Source organism: Helianthus annuus, chromosome 16 (genome assembly GCF_002127325.2).
Source record: "Helianthus annuus cultivar XRQ/B chromosome 16, HanXRQr2.0-SUNRISE, whole genome shotgun sequence".
NCBI lineage: Eukaryota > Viridiplantae > Streptophyta > Magnoliopsida > Asterales > Asteraceae > Helianthus > Helianthus annuus.
In genome coordinates this window covers 5575306-5597252 of record NC_035448.2, presented here as the reverse complement: position 1 = coordinate 5597252, position 21947 = coordinate 5575306, and the positions used below count along the sequence as shown (strand labels likewise).

At 36.0% G+C, this 21947-nt stretch overlaps 3 protein-coding genes across 3 annotated transcripts; 1 reads left to right on the top strand and 2 right to left on the bottom strand.

The window, feature by feature from the left end:
- Positions 1-734: 734 nt before the first annotated feature.
- Positions 735-2708, top strand: LOC110917027 (calcineurin subunit B). Its single transcript, XM_022161644.2, has 6 exons — positions 735-954; positions 1063-1187; positions 1313-1409; positions 2047-2156; positions 2257-2331; positions 2410-2708. Exons 1-6 carry the CDS (start codon positions 885-887, stop codon positions 2458-2460), a joined length of 528 nt encoding a protein of 175 aa, XP_022017336.1. The 5' UTR covers positions 735-884; the 3' UTR covers positions 2461-2708.
- A 654-nt stretch (positions 2709-3362) lies between these two features.
- Positions 3363-8936, bottom strand: LOC110918813 (COBW domain-containing protein 1). The gene is made up of 10 exons (XM_022163097.2): positions 8535-8936; positions 7514-7579; positions 7197-7377; positions 6913-7109; positions 6762-6812; positions 5940-6031; positions 5432-5565; positions 4379-4461; positions 4170-4274; positions 3363-3641 (listed from the first exon to the last, which is right to left on the bottom strand). Exons 1-10 carry the CDS (start codon positions 8832-8834, stop codon positions 3504-3506), a joined length of 1347 nt encoding a protein of 448 aa, XP_022018789.1. The 5' UTR covers positions 8835-8936; the 3' UTR covers positions 3363-3503.
- Positions 8937-12415: 3479 nt separating this feature from the next.
- Positions 12416-20551, bottom strand: LOC110916593 (protein TOPLESS). The gene is made up of 26 exons (XM_022161297.2): positions 20368-20551; positions 19792-19887; positions 19511-19690; positions 19313-19426; positions 19088-19246; positions 18620-18797; positions 18421-18544; positions 18233-18339; positions 17976-18144; positions 17565-17674; positions 17416-17485; positions 17003-17076; positions 16805-16900; positions 16620-16715; positions 16401-16528; positions 16070-16304; positions 15797-15961; positions 15099-15197; positions 14872-15018; positions 14676-14786; positions 14415-14594; positions 14173-14301; positions 13992-14087; positions 13046-13234; positions 12801-12958; positions 12416-12724 (listed from the first exon to the last, which is right to left on the bottom strand). The coding sequence occupies exons 2-26, from the start codon at positions 19869-19871 to the stop codon at positions 12505-12507; spliced, it is 3414 nt and encodes a 1137-aa protein (XP_022016989.1). The 5' UTR covers positions 19872-19887; positions 20368-20551; the 3' UTR covers positions 12416-12504.
- Positions 20552-21947: the final 1396 nt, after the last annotated feature.

Genomic DNA, 21947 nt, shown 5'->3' with positions numbered 1-21947 from the left:
AACTGAGTTACAATTTTTTGTTAACTTCTTCCCTTTTTTGTCGTTTTCCTCATTTAATTAAAAGTTAAATGCCATTTTAGTCCCTACGATTTGGATCATTTTGCCAGTTTAGTCCAAAGGTTTCATTTCCCCCTATGGGTCCAAAAAGGTTTCACCATTGCCATTTTAGTTCACTGGGTTAACTTAATCAATTTTTCTGTTAACGAGAAGGGTAATTCGGTCATTTTTATGTAATTCTGTGAACTAGAAGGGCAATTCAGCCATATAAAATGACCGAATTGCCTTTCTCGTTAACAGAAATAATGGATGAAGTTAAATCAGTGGACTAAAATGGTAACAGTGAAACCTTTTTGGACCCACAGGCGAAAAATGAAACCTTCGAACTACAATGGCAAAATGGCCCAAACACAGGAACTAAAATGACATTTAACTCTTTAATTAAAACATATTATGGCATAAGATGACGATTATACCCTTCATCTAAACGAGGAAAACGACAAAAAAAGAGAAGTTAACAGAAAATTCTAACCCAATTTACCAATTGGATGAAAATGGCAACACAAATGAAACCTCAAGGACCCAGATACAAAAAGTTTCATTTTTAGACTAAAGTGACAAAAACGACCTAAACTCAGGGACCCTTTTGGCATTTTACTCTATGATATATACATACTGATATAATGATATACATACATGAGTTTCCCCGTCATTAGAAAGCAACAAATTTGTCATTTCGACAAAAACAACTATATTTTCATTGATTAATACCCCATCTTTCTTCTACCAATCCTATCTTTATTCATTCATTCTCCAAGATTTCAATCTTTAACATATCAACAGATTAAAGGGTGTTTGTTATTAGTAAAAAAGATTGAATCTTGCACATGGGTAGTGCATCATCTACACTAACTCAATATGATATTGAAGATGTTCAAGAACACTGCAATAATCTTTGTAAGTATATATATATATATATATATTGCTCTTCTTCTTTATAGTTTATACATTGATACACTCACTTCTTGATTGATCTCATTTTATGTTTGTTTGAATATGTTAAAGTTTCCCAGCAAGAGATAGTTTCTTTGTATAAAAGATTTTGTCAACTCGACCGCAATGCCAAGGGATTCATTTCTGCTGATGAGTTTCTTTCGGTACCCGAATTTGCAATGAATCCTCTGTCTCAGGCATGTTTTTTTTTTTTTTTTTTTTTTTTAATAGATATACTGGGATGCCTAGAGAGTGTTTCATGATAATAATGATATGCTTGTTTTTGCTTTATGGTTTTTTTTTTTTTTTTGAATTATTATAGAGATTGCTTAAGATGGTGGATGGTTTGAACTTTAAGGACTTTGTGATATTCTTGTCAGCTTTTAATCCTAAAGCAAGCATGCCCCAGAAGATTGAACGTAAGTGTCACACCTTATTTTGATCAAGGCTAGTTAAAGCATATTGTTTTTTTTTTAATTATATTTTAAGAGAAAATGATCAAAATGACCCATTTCGACCAATGAATTTAACAGAATTACCACCTATTTTTTTTTTTAGTAAATTACTTTTTGAGTCCTTGTGTTTTACCGACCACTTGTGTTCAAAATAAAAATTTAACGCACTGAGTCTCTAGTCATTTATTTTATAATGTTTTGGGCCTAATTTTGTTCATTTTATAACGGTTTTAGTCCAATTTTGTTAAAAAAAATTGGACTCAAAAGGTTAAAAGTTGGACTCAAATGGTTATAGAAAAGCGTCTCGGGACTCAGGGCGCTAAACATTTTGACTTTGGATTCAAATGGTTAAAAGCACTAAAACACAAGGACTCAAAAAGTAATTTACTCTTTTTTTTTTACAAAAATATAATTTGACTTTTCTTTATTTCCATCTAACGCAAAAGAATAGCTTTGTTGTGTTAGATGGAAATCTGTTGCGCCAACATGGATATCTGAGGCGCACAGGGACACTTGTCGGGTTGACTCGTTTAGCTTAATATTCTTCATGAATATGGTTTACCTTCGATATTAACTAACATTTGTAACCACATAATCTCAGTTATCTTCAAAGTATACGACTCAGATTATAACGGTAAGGTGACTTTCAAAGACATAATGGAGGTGTTGCGTGATTTGAGCGGTTCATTCATGTCAGATAAGCAAATCGAGGCATGATCTTAAATTCTTAACGACCATTTGGCTAATAATATTCTCGGTTTATCTACTTAAAAGACTATGGATCATGTTCTAATAAGATTAACATTTTCAGGAAGTTTTGATCAGAGTCATGGAGGAAGCTGGCTATAGTAAAGATTCTTCTCTGTTGTTGGATGACTTTGTTAAGGTTTTTTTTTTTTTTTTTTTTTTTGGATTGGAATGATTGATTTGATCCCGAATGATAATTCTTTTGAACTCGTTTCAGATTCTTGACCATCCTGGATTGAAGATGGAAGTTGAAGTCCCTGTTGACTAGACCGAAACTTCAACCACGAAACTGACAATATCGACCACTCGTTTACAACTGTTTTTGCTGCCACAAATGCAGCCTTGGTTATGAATAAGGAGAAACTATGTGCATATGTAAGATTGGAAATGTGTAATTAATGAACTAGTGAATTTATGTGTAGATTGGTGATATGTAATAATGTTTTGTGGTATCTCCTTGTATTTACATCTGTTTGATCTTTTTAATGTATTATAAGCAGAAAATTTATGTTATTAGGATCAGTTTTGCAATTCAAAAGGGGGGGGGGGGGGGGGGGGGTGTTCGCGGCGCAGCTTTTTGCCTGTTTACATGTACATGTCGTTTGTTTGTAATTTGCTATTCTAGCATTTTAATGAAAAACACATGATTATTAATCTAAAAAAACCTAGAAAATTATTGAATTTGTCTATTATAATGGCTTGAATTGACCTAAACAAGAAAGTTAATTGAATTAACTTCCTCTATAACCAAACCAACTCGACTCATGCTCACTCTTTACCGAAAGACTTCTATTAAAAGTCGAGTTCAAGCTCAAATAAGTTTTCGGGTTGAGCTCGAGCTCAAGTACTAAAATAGTAAAGCTTTAAGGCCTAAACCCGTGTCTTACATAATTAACTCAAGTTAAGTATCGATTAATCATGTTAACCGAGTGGAAGATTTGAGGCTAAAAGCATTGATCAATTCACAAGCTCAAGCTTGAAAATGAAGGGTCTCTCAAGTAATGTTTCAAGCAACTAAGGTCGAATCAAGCTCGAATCTGGTAACTTGACTTGTTCACTCGGCCTGATTACACCCCTAAGGGATAGATCTCTCCGATAAGAATAAGATTAACATTACTAACCGGATTTTAAACACATAAAAAGCTAAATCAACATTAACCTTAGACGAAGTTTAATATGCATCTCAAGAGAATCCGGCTCGTTTGATTTAGACTTCTTTTGTTATCATACAACAAAACCACCATGACGTTAAAACCATCCGTATCAAGTTCAAAGATCTCTCAAACCATTAAATATGATTTGGTCATTAGCTCACAGTAAACATGTCTTAAAACCCTTTTCTAATTCTTGGGCGTCTAAATTCTTTCCTATGAACACAATCTTGTTTACCCTTGGTTCATCTGGCTTCCACATCCGATCTGGTGACCCTTGAAATATGTCATGTACTCCCTGTTTACACATGCGCGTTTGTTTATTAATCATATTCACAATCACCACGCGTAAGCTAACAGTGAAATAAGAGTAAAATGCCATTTTCGTCCTTAAGGTTTGGCTACTTTTGCGAATTTTGTCCAAAGGTTTGTTTTTCCGCATCTGGATCCAAAAGGTTTAAAATCTTGCCAATTTCATCTAACTCGTTAACTCCATCCATTTTTAACGTTAAGTCAGGGCTATTTTTGTCTTTTTAGTCATTATTTGTGATGATCAAAGGGTTTGGGTGGGGAGAAAGTCGAATAAAGTGGATCTTTATTGCTTATAGTGTTTTTATTTTAACAAAAAAAAGTCTAAAAAGACGGAAATGCCCTCATTTAAAGGAGAAAACGGATGGAGTTAACGAGTTCGATGAAAATGGCAAGATATCAAACCTTTTGGATCCAGACGCGGAAAAACAAACCTTTAGACGAAAGTCGCAAAAATAGCCAAACCTCAGGGACGAAAATGACATTTTACTCGGGATATAACCATTTTTAAACTCACTTGGAAGACAAATCTCTCATCCATCCCTTCAATAGACATAAGCCCCTTCATACGGTATATATCCTCACTTCTATCCATTAACAATGTGCCGAGCCAAAAGTTAGCCTGCGTAAAACATCACTCAACAGTAAATACAAGCGGTAAAAAAGTAAATGGAACACGGTAACACAATAAGAGTGTAAATTAAATGATAAATCCACACAACGAACCTTTTCAAGATCTAAACTCCCTTCGCATACTATGCTGACTGAAGAAACCCCAGGGTCATGGGTATGATCATGATCATGATGTTCTGAACAATAAACAAAACATTACTCGTTATAAAACCGACAACAATTTATATAGTTTTAAAACAAAAGGTCTGTGGGATTTCCCATCAACCATTCTAAACACTTTTACTTTTGACAAATTACAATTTCAACCCTAGATTTCTAATTCGTTTTAAAACTTTTGGTTTTTTCACTTCACAACCTTAAACCATACTTGTTAATGGCGAACAACGACAAATAGCGATAAGGTACCTATATGCTACATAGTGAATAGCCATTAATAGCAGGCACTATTTTATAAATAGCGATACACTAGAAAAAAAATTTAAGAAAATTTTATATGTATATTACATCAAAATACCCTGGTATATATGCAATTTTACATATTTGTTTAACAAAAACCTAAAGTCCAGCTATTTTATACCTTTATTTAATTGCTATTTATATTAAAAAAAAGTTTAAGGCCGCTATCTATCGCTACAGACCATAATGCGAGCATGGACCTATACGCCACGCTATTCGTTATAGCGATCGTAGCGATCGCTATTCGCTATTAACCCTCATCTTTGAATAAGTTACACATTCACTTCTAACTTTTGGTAATCGACAACTTTGACCTGTCTACACGTTAATGTCTAAATTACTTTTACGACTTTACAACGCTGTCTAAAATCTAAATTACTTTTACAACTTTACACCAATGATCGAGACATACACTCTTTGTTTTTATCTATCTAATGACATTACAAAGTGAAAAGCACGTAATGTCACTCGCGGGCACGACACATTAATGTAATCATCGTACACTGTGACCGTAGTGCTTATATATGTTACACTGAGTCAGATCGGATACGTCGAAACACACGTTTTCATCAAGCTAACGCATCACATTACGTGCCGCCAGCTATAAACAACTAAGGCGTCACCGGCGCAACGTGTGGCCTATGCCAACAATCTAGTTATACATAAATAATTAAATAAATTTTGAGTTACCGTGTTTGTGGTCGTGGTCATGCTCATGATGGTGGTGATCATGATCATGACAATTTTCATGGTCATGATCATGCTCATGGTGATGATGGTGCTCATCTTCCTTTGAAGCTTCAACCTCGATAGCAGAATCGATTCTAGCAAAAATATAAATTTGTCAAACCAACCAATCACGTCAAAGAAATGCATCATAGTTATTAAAAGGAGTAAAGTACACGGATGGTCCCGGTGGTTTGAACTTTGTACGCATTTAGTCCCCAATTTTGACAAAAGTCGCATAGATGGTCACTGTGGTTTTGCCCTTTGTAACGTATTTTGTCCCTAACTTGGAGCTGGTGAAACCTCTAGATTTGTTGGATGGGGACTAAATGCGTTACAAAGTGCAAACCACATGGACCATCCGTGTAATTTTGGAAAGCTAGGGACCAAATCCAAAATTTTGGTAAACCATAGGGACCGTCCGTGTACTTTTTCTATTGAAAATGAAAAACCAGAAATAAAGAGAAATAACCTTTCTAAATCAAAGCCTCCGATGCCAAGAACGTAATCCAAATCCACTTTTCCAAATTCAGTACGCTTTAATTCAGCCATGCGGTTTATGCCCTGTATTTAATTGTCATTTAAGGTAAAAGATTAGCATGAAATATAAACCAATACAAAAGGTAGGGGTGTGCATGTGTCGGTTTCGGTCAATTATGACTTATGACCAAAAACCATAACCATAACCACGATGTCAGTTAATGGATAATCATAACCATAACCGATCGGTTATGGCGGTTTCGATGAATCAGTTTTGAAGGTTATAGAGGGTCGGTTATGGGCGGTTAACCGCGAATTTACGTGTAGCTAAAAAATAGCTCAACTTCTTTTACGATGGAATAAAATGTTATTACACCTTTGCATATATTAATAATTAATGTATTGTATATTAAAAAATACATATGTTCTATAATATTAATACCGATTATTAACAAATATTCAAACAAAACAATATCATATGAACAATAAATTCAAACAAACTTTCCACCAATACGGTATGATATAATCCATAAATTCTAACAAACGTTTAACCAAAAACATCAACTATTGAAAAATGGTGAAAAGTCCAAAACCCAACAAAGATTTTACTACATGTTATGGTGGGTGTGGAAACATTGGTAACCATAACCGACCAGCTACTTTCGGTTTTCAAAAAAACAATTAATTGACCCACCGGTTTTAATTTGGTTCGGTTTTGTTGATTAACTCGGTTATGAGTCGGTTAATTCGGTTTTTTGCTCGCCCCTAACAAAAGTTTAGATTCAACTAACTAAATAAACAATCATGTACGTACCTTTATCCGCTGAACCACAGCAGTGACCTCTCTATCTCCAACAAGATCGGTCTAACAACAACATGAAAAAATTTCAGTATATTTTGACCCAAACAACATAACCAATTTAATAACTGAAACCAAAAGGTGACAGTAAGTCAGTAACAAATACCTTATTTACTATTATACGATCAGCATACGCAATTTGCTCTACAGCCTCGTTAACAACTCCTTTTGGCTTAATGTCATCCAAATGAATATTAACATGTTTCGCATCTACTAACGTGACAACACCATCCAACTTAACATCGTTAAAAATCTGATCCTCTGCATAAAAAGTTTGTATGATTGGTGCTGGGTTCGCCAGTCCTGCAAATTTGAAAAAAAAAATATAAATAACAGAGGACAAGACGCGATTAGAAAAAAGTTGAATAGGGATTGATCATTGTTTGCTACCTGTAGTCTCGATGACGATATGGTCGAATTTTCCTTTCTTTTTACTCACCAACTCGCCTATCATTCTAACGAGATCGCCTCTGACTGTACAGCAGAGGCAGCCATTGTTAAGCATGACGATATCCTCCACTCCGGCTGCTTTCGCAGCAACTAATGACCCATCAATGTCCACTTCCCCATACTGCGAATTCAATACAAACCATTGAAACGTAAACACGACTTCATGAGATGTACACTTTCAAACAATCATCCAAATAAGAAAAACTAAACAACTGAATTATACATAACTAATTAACCACAGTAGAACATAATATTACCTCATTCTCAATAACTGCAATCCGTTTGCCATGATCAGCTGTAAGTATATGATTCAACAATGTAGTCTGTTCAAAAACGCAGTACGTAAAAAGTCAGTTTCCTTAACTTAACCTAACTTCACATACTATACGCTTGTGTTACAAATTCATAAACTACTATCAAGGCCGGCTCAACCTTCCCGGCCTAAAGCGGATACTAAAATCAGGACCCTTTTTGTAACAAATATTTTTTTTTCTAGAAGGTAGACAATCACGCATATTGAAGTTGTGAATTTCAGAAAAACAAAAAACAAACCCTTCAAATTATTCTTTAATTCTAGGAATGAGACATTTGTACCTAATATCGATACCGTACCATAATGGTATCAACGGAACATATATGGTACAGTATTCAGTTTTATATCTAGCTCAATTTCGATATCGGTACCATGTGTACATGCATAGTTGTCAATAGCGGTCGCTATAGCGAATAGCATAGCGTATAGGTCAAAGGTCGCTACAGGGCATGTAGCCATAAATAGCGGGATTTCAGTTTTTATTTAAATATAAATAGCTAGTAGATATAGCTATAAAATAGCGAGATTTTAGGTTTTTGTTAAATATACATGTAAAATAGAGTATATACCAAGGTATTTTGATATAACATACATATAAAAAAAATTCTAGTGTTTCGCTATTTATAAAATGCCGCGCACCTATTCGACACTAACAACTATGTGTACATGCAGTACAGTACCGGTTCAACACTTTTAACGATACGGTACTATACCAGTATCCACCAAACATATACCGTACAATATTCGGTTTTAGCAAAAGCCAATAACAGTACAAGCATCGATCTCAACCCTAACTAATTCTTTGTTATTCTTGTCAAAACTAAAAACTAAACCAAGTTAAACTTTATATCACCTATTTAAATCCAATCTCTAAAATTTAAAAAATAAATAAATAAATAAATAAATAAAATCACAAAGATAAATGAAATAAATATTTTTATTAATATAATATGAGAAGCAATAACCTTTCCGGAACCTAAAAAACCGGTGATAATCGTCGCCGGAATTCGATTATCCGGAGGAATCTTCGTCAAAACATCGGAATCCTCACCCTGCTGCGTCGGAGCCGCGGTGGCGGCGACGGAGAACCGCTTCGATCGGGATAAGCTAACGGCGGCGAGTGGTGTACGGACGGTGGTTGTAAGAGTTGGTTGACCGAAACTGAAGTTTCTCCAGAGAGGATAATTGGCGGCGGAAAGTGAGGGTTTCTGAAGCTTGACGAGTCCGATGAACGTGCTTGTTAGATTTATGGATGTTGACGCCATAGCCGCTGCTGTAATTGTGGAAGATGGTGGTGAGGGTTTCTAGGGTTTATGAAATGAAATAGTGTTGAAGATTGATTGATTGATAGGGGCTTATCCTTTTTTTATTTATTTTTTATTTTTTTTTTATTTTGTTGCTTTCTAAAGATATTTTTGTGCATTTTTTTTGGTAGTTATTTATAGTTGGTAAAATATTTAAAATTTATATTTTACCAAAGATTAATTACATCACGTAAGTATGTGATTTATACGTGTTTACTGTTTAATGTGATGTGATTTATACGTGTTTAATGTCTAATTTTATACATATTTGAGTGTTTATACGCGTAGATTGGATAACTACTAGAAAATGATGTTTTGCAGGTTAAACACGATGATTAGACGTGTTTTGGATAATGCATATGGAGTGGAACTAAAGGTATTAAATTATGATATGATAGAGGGTGGAAATATGAAGGCGTGGTTGAAAACGATAAAGAAAACGGAATTAAAATAAGAAAGCTATGAAGAAAACAGTTTTAGAAAGAATCTATCAAGTGTAGTGTAGCCTACTGGTTAGGCATTATGGGAGTTCGCATAAAACCCATAAAAATTAGGTTTTTGGATACTTTTCATTCCATTTGTAGGAGGCAACTTGAGGGACGGAAATTATTGTAGGGTTTTTTTTTAGAGATTTTCACCATTCCATACAATCTAATCATCATTCCAACATCAATATTGATCAATTCACAAGCATGAGCGGCTAATTTCTTCATGAGGAATCCGAGTGGAGGATTCTTGTAAGCGGATGATTGTTTTCAGTTTCTCTTTGTAATTGAGATTGACAATCTAAGCATCCGATGCTTTTTGTTTAGTGATTTGTTTGTTTGATTGTAAACGATTAGTTTTATCTAAAACTTAGGTACTGTTTATTTTTCTAAAAAAAATATGTGTAGCCTCTTCTCTCTGCGTCGAGCAGACCACGTGCAAACATTGTCATCTGCAGACTGTTTGTTTTGCCGAAGACGTTCCATTAAAAAACGTATGCGCGAGCGCTTATTGGTGCAGACTTGACTCAGCCACTTCTAAGATCTTCTAAGGTCTGCAGAGGGTTAAGGACCACCACTCGTATTTTTGACTGACCCAAAATGTTTCGGCTTTTTTGTTTCCCAATCAAATTCGAGTTTTATAAGTTATAACCATGTAGAATTTAAAAAGAGTAAATTACAAGTTTTGTCCTTTACGTTTGCACCAAATTGCAGACGCTGTCCTTTAGCGCAAAAGTTGACAAGTTTTGTACTTAATGTTTCAAAATCTTGCACGTTATATCCTTTAGGCCAAACTCAGTTAGATTTTTTGGTTAAATCTGGAAGGGTATTTTAGTCTTTTTACCCCATTTATTTAATAAGATTTAAAAAAATAAAACAAAATAATTTAAATTGTTATTATTTTAAGTATATATATATATATATAACCTCCATCACCACCACCCTTCACCACCACCACCCTCCACCACCACAGCCACCCCCACCCCCACATTCACTGCTCACTGTTACTTGCATCAAAACCCCCCAAAAATAAAAAACCTAAGAGCATTCTCATCCAAACCACCAAAATCTGTGTGGAGGGTTTTTAAAATATAAGAAGTATAAAAAGTGGTTGTGAGTGGAGGAGAGAAAAAATGTTACTGTTCATCTGTATATTTGGGGGGACACTGTTCACCCCCTATACTTTTTTAATATATATTGAAAGTGGTTGTGAGTGGAGGAGAGAGAAAATGTAATATATATTGAAAAGGAGAGAGAAAAAATATTTGTTTTTAGTGGAAATATATTGATATAGGAGTTGTTTTTTAATGGAATGTATGTATATTTTTAGTGGATTGGATGTGAATGCTCTAAATGCCAAATCAAAAACCCCCAGAAATCGCCAAAACCAAAAGTATCAAAAACCCCAAAAAGCAATTCCGGCATCTAGTCTCCGGCCACCGCTCCCCTACTCCAAAATTAGAAGATCTAATAGGTGGTGGTGGCGTTACATTCATCGCGAAAATTAGAAGATCTAACATGAAAACCTTTCCGTTGCTGCCGTTGCCGTTGTTATTGTTACTTTTCTTATGCAAGCTACATCGGAACGAACCTGGATGCGTTGTAGGCGAGCACATACACGTCTTCTTCACCGCCTGATTGTGATTTCTTACCGGAGTGTGTGATTACGATCGGTTTCGGAAAAACGAAGTGGATCCGGTGGAGAAAGCTTGGCTTGTAGATACAAACGACGTCATTCTAGATGGAAAGTGAGATCGTATCACTGGTCCGCTTGATCTTCGTGTAGAAACTGTAGAAACCGCCATTGTCATAGAGAGAGAGAGAGCGAGGGAGGAAGAGAGAGAGTGAGGGAGGAATCTGAGCTTGTAGATGCAAAATATGTTTTTATTTTGTACACAATACCCCTTTAATATTAGTTGTTGTACATAATAGTCTCTAAAGAGATGAAAAGACAACAATGCCCTCATGTGCGAGGCACATCACCAGATTTAACCAAAAAATCTAACTGGGTTTGGCCTAAAGGACATAACGCGCAAGATTTTGAAACATTAAGTACAAAACTTGTTAACTTTTGCACTAAAGAACAGCGCCTGCAATTTGGTGTAAACATAAAGGACAAAACTTGTAATTTACTCATTTAAAAAACAACAAACAAAGCTTTAGTATTCAAAGTACCGAAATACAGTTTCATGTTATCTTATTGGGTTGGGCCACAACCCACCACTCATAACACTACAGTTTTAGCTTGTTGAGAAATGAGAACCCATCTTACATCTACACTACAACTGAACACTGTTTAGTTATTTGTTTACATATACTTTCATCTTGTCCTAAAAGAAACAAGAATGATACTTTGGGATTGTTACTCCTTTTAATATTTGACACATGAGTCATTGTTTTAACTTGTATAAATCTTAATTTTATGTGAGAGTAGTTCACAGTAGCTTGCTATTTAGCTTCTCAAGCTTCGTCGCGGTGGACCCCACTAGACGCATGTCTCATGCCTGTTGTAGTGTGGACCCCAGTAGAGGCACTTATCATGCTTGCTAAAGTGTTGTGCATAGGATCAAAGTCAAACTCATGTACTTTGGTTTTGACTTTCATATCATCTGGTCTTTAAGTAAAACCATAACAATATAGTTGTTGGATACATAGGCGATACGCCTATGACGCATGCACATATGACATATGAACTGATCATAGGTGGCAGTGGCGAAGCTTGAGATTTCCGACCAGGGGTCGAAAAGGTATATACCAAAAAAAAAATTATAAAACAGGGGGTCGAAAACGTATATACCCAAAATTTTGTATACGAAAACTACATACTCTCCACTACTGAGCGAAAAGTTCGGGGGGTCGACCGCCCCCTCCCGGCCCCACTATGCTTCGCCAATGATAGGTGGATCTTGAAATGCAATGATGAAAGCATGATATCAAACTATTGGCATTTACCCTTAACAACATCTTACACAACAAGTTAGATCAAGTCAATTCACCAACTAAATCTCACATTTCCCTGCAAAAAAAAAAAAAAAAAAAAAAAAAAAAATCCACAAAAATAACAAACAGCACTAGGACCAGCAACATAACTACAAAGTTGGAACTGCACAGAAAACAAGTGTTTAGTCAACTAGATTACAATCTGGTCACCTCTGGGCGGGTTGTTCCGACCCTGAACCAGCAGCCGGTGGTGTAGCCGCCGGTACGGTGCTCGTGGACCCGTTTTCAGCCGGTGGTGGCACCCCCCATCTACCATCAGATTCAAGTGGCTCCAGAACATGAACGGTTCCATCAGAAAGGCCTAACGCAAACTGATTCGGTTCTTGTGGATGAGCAGCGATCACCATCGGGTGCACGTGCAGATTACTGTTAGGAAACACGAGTTCTCGTCAACGATCAAAATACAATATTTATTATTTGAAATGACCGAAAATTATGTTACCTTGTAAGATATGCGTACGGATTAATCTTACACCGAAGGCGAAGGTGGGAAGCGGTAAACACGCAAATGGTTGCATCAAAGAAACTCGCGTATATCAGCTGACTATCGCATGAAAACGTTGCGTGTGATATCGGCGCTGAGTTTTCCCGTTGAACCCACTTAGGAAACGATTAATTCAGAAACATAGCATTGTCAGTTTACCACATTGTTACAAAAGAACATTAGAACAAGATGTGAAATATTACCTGCTTTACGCATTCTAGTTTCGTTGTTTCGTAAATAGCGAGTTGGGTCTCGTGAACAACGAGAAAATGGATCTGATCATGATGAAACTGCACGCGAGTGTCGGATTGTGGTGACGGTGTTCTCCCTGGCGGAAGTTGAACGTATCGCGCCTTCTGTTTTTCCCATCCGTCAGAACTCCATACACAAATCTAAGTAATAAACATATAAACCGTTAATTTACATGAATTCGACTAATCTTTAGTAAAAGTTCTAAGTGGGTTTGTATAAATATTCGAAAGAGTTAATTACGTTTTTCGTCCCTGTGTTTTGTCAAAAATCACTATTTCAGTCCATTAGTTTAAAAATTGCCAAAATAGTCCTTGTGGTTTCACTTTCGTAACTATTACAGTCCACCCACACTAACGTCATCCAGTTATTCTGTTAGTTTATTTGAAATGACCATAATGCCCTTGTTATTAAAATTAAATTTAAAATAAATAAAGAGTTAGTTACGTTTTTCATCCCTGTGGTTTGTTAAACATAACCATTATAGTCCATTAGTTCTAAAATTTGAAGGTCGAGATGAAGTTGTTAACCGCCATTGTTGGTGAGTTGAAGGTCGATGTTGTGAAACTATTGGTATTGTTTTGGCAATTTTAAGAACTAATGGACTGTAATGGTTATTTTTAACAAACCACAGGGACGAAAAACGTAACTAACTCTTTATTTATTTTAAATTTAATTTTAATAACAGGGGCATTATGGTCATTTCAAATAAACTAACATAATAACTGGATGACGTTAGTGTGGGTGGACTGTAATAGTTACGAAAGTGAAACCACAAGGACTATTTTGGTAATTTTTAAACTAATGGACTGAAATAGTGATTTTTGACAAACCACAGGGACGAAAAACGTAATTAACTCTTTTCGAAAAAAGAACGAAACTTTCATGATCTTTACTAACCTGACCATCAGCACCAGACGAGACGAGAACATTTAGCACATGAGAAAAGGCGAGACCCGTGATTCTTTTCGAGTGACCTTTAAGCTTGCTTTTAACCTTCACAACAAAAACGGTATTTTCTATATAAATCAATTATTTGAGGCTAAAGTTTTAAGTAATAGAGAACAAGTGCTTTATCTACCTCATCAACACGAACGTTATAAATCTGGATTGTCGAGTCATCCATGCCAATCGCTATAATATTGTTGTCTTGAGGGTGGAACGCAAGAAACGTTGCGGCAGGTGGCGGTGGCATGAACGTTGTCATCGTCTGCGGTTGTCGATAACTTTACTCGATTAGTCAAATCAGTTTGACCTCAAAAGTCAAAATTTTAAACAACAATTGGTCTGTTTGACTTCAAAAGTCAAAGAAGGAAAGATTACCTTGAATGTCATCATATTAAACAACGAAATCTTTCCGCCGGATGCCGACATAACATACGAATCATTTTTAGACAATGCAAAGCAAGCAACCGATTCTTCAGGGTTCGTCTCCGCCACGTCATTCGTCATCAAAATCCCACTTGACGGTTGCCACAATTGCGGTAAAACGCCAGCTGTCGCCTGCATTAAAGATTTTTACATTATGAAACTATTTCACCGTAAAGTTTCGGTTTGAACTTTTTAGTCGGGAATAATTTTCACCTTGCCGTTTGAATTACGCTCGTTACGCTGCCATTTCCATAGCAAATGTATCGCATTTGACGCTAGTGCTAAAATCGCATTTCCCGAATTTGTATATATCAATCTTGATATCTGTATGATCAACAAGACAACAAATCCCGCATTAGTTTCTACACTATCGAAAAAGGATAAATCACGATATATTTATTATTTACACCTTTGTTACTCTCATGTTCTCAGGGAGCTTCAACGACCGACATTGAGAAGCTTCGTTAATCTCGCTTAGTTTCCAAATCTTCGATTTGTCGTTAGATTCTTCCCCAATCCGAGGTTTCACATCTGGCAAGCTTCTCGCATCCCCGTTCTACATTCACAACAATTACTAAATCGACACAATGAAGTATGACTATTTGGTCAAAGTCAAAGTCAAACACGAGCACTAACCGCTGCAGAGATGGATCCAACGGGTGCAGCAGCCCTTTCTGCTAATGCAGCATTACTAGCAGCAGCAGCAGCAGCAGCAGATAACGCGTTTATGGTAGGCTGCATGTTAAAATAACATCCTAAGGGAATATAATCATATAACATAGAACAAGAAAATTATGATCATGTGTAGGGGGGGGGGGGGGGGGGGGGGGGGGGGGGGGGGGGGGGGGTAATTCTTGACACGACCTGAAACCCGACCCGAACGGCCGAACCTAACACGAAAAAGGCAGGTTTGGGTCGACTAACACGACCCATTTAAAAACAAGTCAGGTTCGGGTTGACCCGTATTAAAAACAGGTCGGGTTCGGGTTGAACCGTTTAACTATTTAGAGAAAAAAAAAACTTATATATTTTTGTTTTTGTCTTTTCTATTTCCATTTTACATGGTTAGTTTTGGCATATTATATTATTTACTTGTCACACTCATACTCACCATTAAACGTGTTATCGATAACCTGCTTAAAACCCAACAACTCGCTTATAAAACGTCAACATACGTGACTCATTCAAAAATCGGGTTAAATGGGTCGTCTTCGGGTTGACCCGAATTTGTGTGTGTGTGGGTTAGGGTTGAAATATTTGACACGAATAATAATACGGGTCGGGTTCGGGTTGCACTTTTCAACCCGTCACTGATCAGTCTTAAAAGAAACTACCTTTGGAGCTTCAGGAGTTCTTGACGCAGAACCATCGAAAGAAACGTTTTCAAACGTTCGAAGTAACCGAAGCCCGTCGGGGTTCGCTAAAATCTTGATACCGTTGTCACTAGTCGAAACAGCCAAAAGAGCACCGTCTTTATTAAATCGGATTCGTGGACTTGCCTAATTTAAATTGTGATTAAAAAAGATATTAGGATGGTCATTAGACTCATTACCGAGTTAATACTTTGATCAAACATTTTGCGTTTTTAGTATGAAAAAAGGTATTACCGGAAGACCTCCATCGGCATCAACGCTTGTTAAAAGCTGAACGTTATCCATATCCCAGTATTTGATCGAAAAATCATCACCAGCTGCTAAAAACCGGTTTTTTGTTGTGTCGAATTGCACAACACCTAAAGATCGTTTGCGGAAACCGATATATGTTCGTTTTACGGCGCCTTCACTTTCGTTCCACTCTACGATGTGTGATTCGCCGTCTTTGCTGGTCCCGCATGAAAAAAGCCTGAAATTATAGCGAAATTGACAACGAAAAAGTCAAAAGTCAAAAGTCAAAACTCTAAAGTCTTAAAAAAGTCAAAGCATTGATCAAATGGTCAACCTTGTTCCGTCAGCGCTATATGCCATTGTTGTGCACCACCTGCCAGGAGCCTCGTAATTAACTCTTGATCCCATGTTATCGTATAACCATGCTTTTATTTTCCCGTCAAGAGCCGTTGAAAATATAAACTGAAAAAAAAAGTTCGGTTTTAGGACCCTTTCGATGAAAACTCACGATTACGAATTTACGACTGAAATACTGTAAAAAAAATCAAGTTACCTGAATATTCTCTTTATAGTGAGGGCATACAGAATAAACAGGTGCTTCATGGCCTTCAAAAGTGTACTTTTTTACACCGGTTGTTGCATCCCAAACCTACGTCATTAGAATCGAGAAAATCTTGATTATCGTATTTAGCGATTATTGTTTGTATATCGACCAAAATACGTTATAAGAAACCAAACCTTGATGGTTTTGTCGTCACCACACGTTATCACACAGAGCTGCTTGTTTGGATGAGAGAATGCAAGATCATTTACTCCACCAACATGAGCATCAATCTTAAAAAAAAAAAAAAAAAAAAAAAAAAAAAAAAAACTTCATATACTCGTTTGACAAATTTCTACAAGCTTTAGCGGTCGACAGAACGAAACCAAGTGTACCTCTACATTTTGTCGCACGTCGTCACTTCCATGATAAGAATATATTTGAACAATGTGCCTTGAATACGCAACTCCTGTTCGTATAATAAGATATTAAAAGATCGATTGCTTATCGTTTTTATTAGGACTGGCAATTGGGTACCTGTTAAGACACAATTAGACCTGTTTGACTGAAAAATACACCCTTTGACTTTTTTTAATTTTTAAAATAATTAAAATTACAATGTTAGGATCTATCATTTATTCATCTTTGTACATAAAACTGTTTTATAAATATGAGGTAGAAAGTAGTTAAACGAGTCGTAATCATGTTTGAAACTTATGTTGTGCGCGCCGTCAGAAACCTGTTAAACCTGTTAAGACATGATTTGCCAGCCTTAGTTTTTATCATGCGTTAAGTTAGCGGGACCTACCGAACAATGAACCATCTGGACTCCAGATTACACGGTTCACTGAGACACCGGGATCTTTTACTAAAGCCGCCTGCATTTATGTAAAACAATTACGAGTTTGATTGGTTTATAACTATATGGTTAGCTACGAATTAGAGATCTTTACGTACCTGAAGAGACACTGAACACGCACTAAGATTCCAAACTTTGAAATTTTTAAGAACGAGTTTTTCACGTGAACCAACTTCCCACAATCCTATGTCGCCCACGTTCGTTCCAACTGTGCAACGTTACATTTAGGCGGAAGGGGTCAGTATCAGTGGCGAAGCTTGAGATTTCTGACTGGGGGGTCAAAAACGTATATACCCAAAAATTTCTATAAAACGGGGGGTCGAAAACATATACACCCAAAAATTTTTATACGAAAACTACATACTCTCCACTAATGAGCGAAAAGTTCGGGGGGTCGGCCGCCCCCTCCCGCCCCCACTATCCTTCGCCCATGGTCAGTATCTAAACTTCAAGACATGATAAAAAAAAAACCAAAAAAAAAACCAAAAAAAAAACAATTTTTTTATTACCTAAAAGTAACGTTTGTTGAACGGGATGAAAGTCCATGCTCATAGGAGATGACCCCTGGCTTAACGTTCGCGCAACGGTTTTCGGCAAGTCATCAGGTGCGTTAAAAGCTTGATTATGACTGGAATGCCCCGGGAATGACACAGGCAATACATTAACCGGAAGATTCGCCTGTTTTTCAGCAAGAAATTTATCGAAATTAAATTCTAATTATAAGAATGGTGTTACAACTTGCAGCGATAAAATGAAATGAATTAACCTCTTCGGTTATCCCCATGATTCTCGTTCTTTTGCTCATATGATCAGAATCTGCAGACGGGTAATCCAACGAAGGATTTGTCGGAGTTCTTGGATGCTTCAAAGCAGCTGCAAATGGATCAAACGGTCAAAACGGGTCAACGGGTCAATGAAAAGCGTTAACGGGTCAATGAGAATCATTTAGATTACCTGAAATAGAGGGACTACCGAGACCGATTGCACTACCGGAAACCGTTGGATGAGATACAGCTGGCGGATTAGACATCCAACCCGCAAGCGGAGTTGGTACCGGAGCCGGTGCGGGTTGAAACGGCTGAATATATAGAATCATAAGCAAATTACCATAACAAATTTTTTAAAAAAGTTAGAGCAATGAAAGATTACAGACCCCATGTGCACCCAAAGGAGGAAAGCCGCCAGCTTTCGGTAACGCTCCAAGAAGCGGATTATTCGCAGGCGAAGGAGCACGCGCACCATTCGGTTGACCACACGAATGGTCAACAAATAACGTCTTGATATCGGGATTCGGCCTCGGGTTTTTACAAAGCTGGTGTTGCCAGTTCAAGCTGCCATACAGTTACATAAATAACTAACATTAACTACCATTGCAGGGGCGATGCTTTGAAGGGGCCGGGAGGGGCGTCCGACCCCCCGAACTTTTCGGCCGGTAGTGTTATATATATAGTTTTCGTATAGAAATTTTTGGGTATATATGTTTTCGACCCCCCGGTTCTATAGAAATTTTTTGGTATATACGTTTTCGCCCCCCCCCCCCCCCCCCCCCCCCCCGCGCAAAAAATTTCAAGCTTCGCCACTATAACATTGTAAGACGTATAAAACAGAGTTTAAGGTTTACCTTTGGTTTATGAGAGTCCTTAATCTTGAATTCTTAAGGTTTGGAAACTGCAATTTGTCACGAAACAAAGGATTCGCTTCGATTAACTTCTTAAGTTCAACCAACATTATCGCTCGAGCCGATTTCGTGTCTCCATATTTGGATAATTGTTCATTTTCCCTAAAATGTAATAAAATTATATTATATAAAGTTATAAATGACAAAAGGCTAACATTTGTAGTGTACCTAAAATTCTCCAAAGTTAATAACTGAGTTATCTCCTTAAAAAGATCTTCATTAAATGAAGCAAACACTTTAAGATCTTTTACAAGAATTTCTACAGCTTTGGACCTGTCATGCCTATCAAAGACAACACAATTAGTCAATAATTATTCAATGATTTAAATTAATTACTTGGTTAATAATACGCGAAAAGGGCTTTACTTATCCAATGCTTCAAGATACTTTTGCTTTCTAATCTCGAAAAATATCTTCATCGAATAGCGATTATCGTCGACTTTAGTGAAACCCGAAAGGTATTTCTCAACCTCATCCCAGTTTCCATTGTGCACTTCCTCTTCGAAATACTTCATGTTAAAGAAAAATCCTGATTCTTGTTCAAGCCTAGAATAACCCCATGAAATTAATATTTTTAGAACAAAATTCATGTAAATAATCATAGAAAATATTTATTAAAAATTAAAAAAAAAAAAAAAAACACTTACTTGTGAACAGTCTCTTTGAATTTTTCTTCATCAAGAAACTGCAAGATCAAGAACACTAGTTCCCTACTTAAAGAAGACATTGCAATTCACTGGCCCCTAAATCAACACAACAATTAATATTCTTAACAAGCAGATCTACAAAACCCTAAAAAAAAAAAAAAAAAAAATCTTTAAAATGAAATTCACCCAAATAAAAAAATTAAAAAAAATTAAAAATCTTTAAACCAGATCCTTAGAAACCCTGATCTTTAAACTTGAAAATTAACCAAACAAAAAAAAAAAAAAAAACTTATTTTTTCAAGTCTGTGTAAGCATGCACCGACAGATATGAACAACAACAACAACAACAACCCAAAAAAAAGTTTTGATTTTTTTTTTAATTAAAGAGTAAAATTTATATTCGGATCAAGAAAAAGCAAGCAGCTTTAACCCACTGGGAATCTTTGATGCAAAAATAAAGAAAAGGGGTTTCACAAATGGGAATAAAAAAGCAATTATTCCTCTAAAAAAAAAAAAAAAAAAAAAAAAAAAAAAAAAAAAACTTTTTCTTGAAGAAACAGAACAAAGAAAACTCACCTTAGCAAAAGATCAATTATTAATGATACAACAAATATCAAGATTCAAGAAGCAAAGCAAAGCAAAGCAGAAAGCAGAGAGCTTTCTCTCTCTTTATGTTTATATATCTATATCTATATGTAGGTGTTGAAGTCTAGATACAAGATATATATCTATGTATCTATATCCCCGTGTCTCTCTCTCTCTCTCTCTCTCTCTCCTCACTTTCTCTCTCTACCAGAGAAAATTAAAAAAAAAACAACATAAACTTGCAGAAATGGTGAATTTTTATAGAAATGGGTGAGAGGATTGGGGAAGATAAGTAGAACTGCTTATCACCTTATAAGGAAAAAAAGATTGATAAGTAGTGTAAGCTTATGATAAGTACAGTTTAAGGTAGGGCCCAGACAAGCCGGCTATCTTTGTCTTGGCTCATCGGCTTGGAATCTCGTACCGACAGAGTTCATCGGCTCAGCTTTGATGTGGGGCCCAGTGTGTCAGATGATCGGACGGTGTGGGATTGATGAAAGTTAAGGGTCAGAGAGTGGGTCCCACTATTTGTATTGTTGTGAAAGTGGTATAGTTTTATATACTTAAATACTTAAGACCATGACCGAGAGATTGATTGGTATATGAGTAAATGAGATGAGAAATGATATTTTTATTTATTATAATAAAAGGAATATATTGGCGATATATCGTGGATGAGAGAAATGGTTTAAAGAATGCAAGCTTTTAAAGAAAAATCACAAATTAAATGGAATAAATAAATATATTTTATTTATAGTATAAAGTATCTAAAACTATTGTTCACAACGACCTAGAGGGTGGGAATTTGGTCAGTATCGAACTATTAATTCAATTCGTTATAGTATCAGTATCGACGCTCGATACATGAATCAAAAGAAAAAAAAATATAGATAGTCTTGATGTGCCTAAAAGAATACCGACACGTATTTTACATCGATTGAAAACGTTGTTAAATATCGACCATTTTGGAGTGGAAATTAATCTCTGATACATTTAAATCAGTGCCTGATGGTTACCATGGATTGATTTGCCAGTCTCCAGCCAGTTCTTGATACCTAGTCCTCATTGATGGTCACTTTTTTTTGTAGTGAAACCATAAAAACAAACACCTTTATTCATAATCGTTATAACATATGATATCAAAAAAATATTCTATTTTCTACAAATCAGTTTAAAAAATTATACTGGAATGTCAAGAAAAAAACAAGGTACACGTGCATATTCGCCTTTTTTAAGAAAATAAAATAATGAACACGAGTTATTAAAGAAAAATAAAATTAGATGAAACAAAATGAGATAAAAGCGTATATTATTCAAAGTATAAGAGTTGAAACTGAAAGTTGAAAAAAAATACATATTAGAGATTTAAATTTGCACTTTATTGTTCATCCAAATTGATATGTGTTAGTGGGATTCCCCCACGTGATATGACTAAAATTTGATTTCGGTTACTTACAATATTGGTACAGTATTGATATTCGGTATAGAAACTAAAAGAGAAAACCAAAAACAAATTAAGTTATGATATGCTCAAAAGGATATCGACACGTGTTTGTAAAACGAATACCGGC

Excerpts from the sequence above, each read along its gene's own strand:
- LOC110917027 (XM_022161644.2), top strand. The coding sequence starts at position 885 with ATGGGTAGTGCATCATCTACACTAACTCAATATGATATTGAAGATGTT. Across the intron at positions 1,188-1,312 it reads CAATGAATCCTCTGTCTCAG|AGATTGCTTAAGATGGTGGA; the intron begins GCATGTTTTTTT and ends GAATTATTATAG. Across the intron at positions 2,157-2,256 it reads TGTCAGATAAGCAAATCGAG|GAAGTTTTGATCAGAGTCAT; the intron begins GCATGATCTTAA and ends TAACATTTTCAG.
- LOC110918813 (XM_022163097.2), bottom strand. The coding sequence starts at position 8,834 with ATGGCGTCAACATCCATAAATCTAACAAGCACGTTCATCGGACTCGTC. Across the intron at positions 7,378-7,513 it reads TTGCAGTTATTGAGAATGAG|TATGGGGAAGTGGACATTGA; the intron begins GTAATATTATGT and ends TTGAATTCGCAG. Across the intron at positions 4,462-5,431 it reads TGACCACGACCACAAACACG|AACATCATGATCATGATCAT; the intron begins GTAACTCAAAAT and ends TTTATTGTTCAG.
- LOC110916593 (XM_022161297.2), bottom strand. The coding sequence starts at position 19,871 with ATGTCTTCTTTAAGTAGGGAACTAGTGTTCTTGATCTTGCAGTTTCTT. Across the intron at positions 18,340-18,420 it reads CGGTAGTCCCTCTATTTCAG|CTGCTTTGAAGCATCCAAGA; the intron begins GTAATCTAAATG and ends ATCCATTTGCAG. Across the intron at positions 14,595-14,675 it reads AGCGTAATTCAAACGGCAAG|GCGACAGCTGGCGTTTTACC; the intron begins GTGAAAATTATT and ends TCTTTAATGCAG.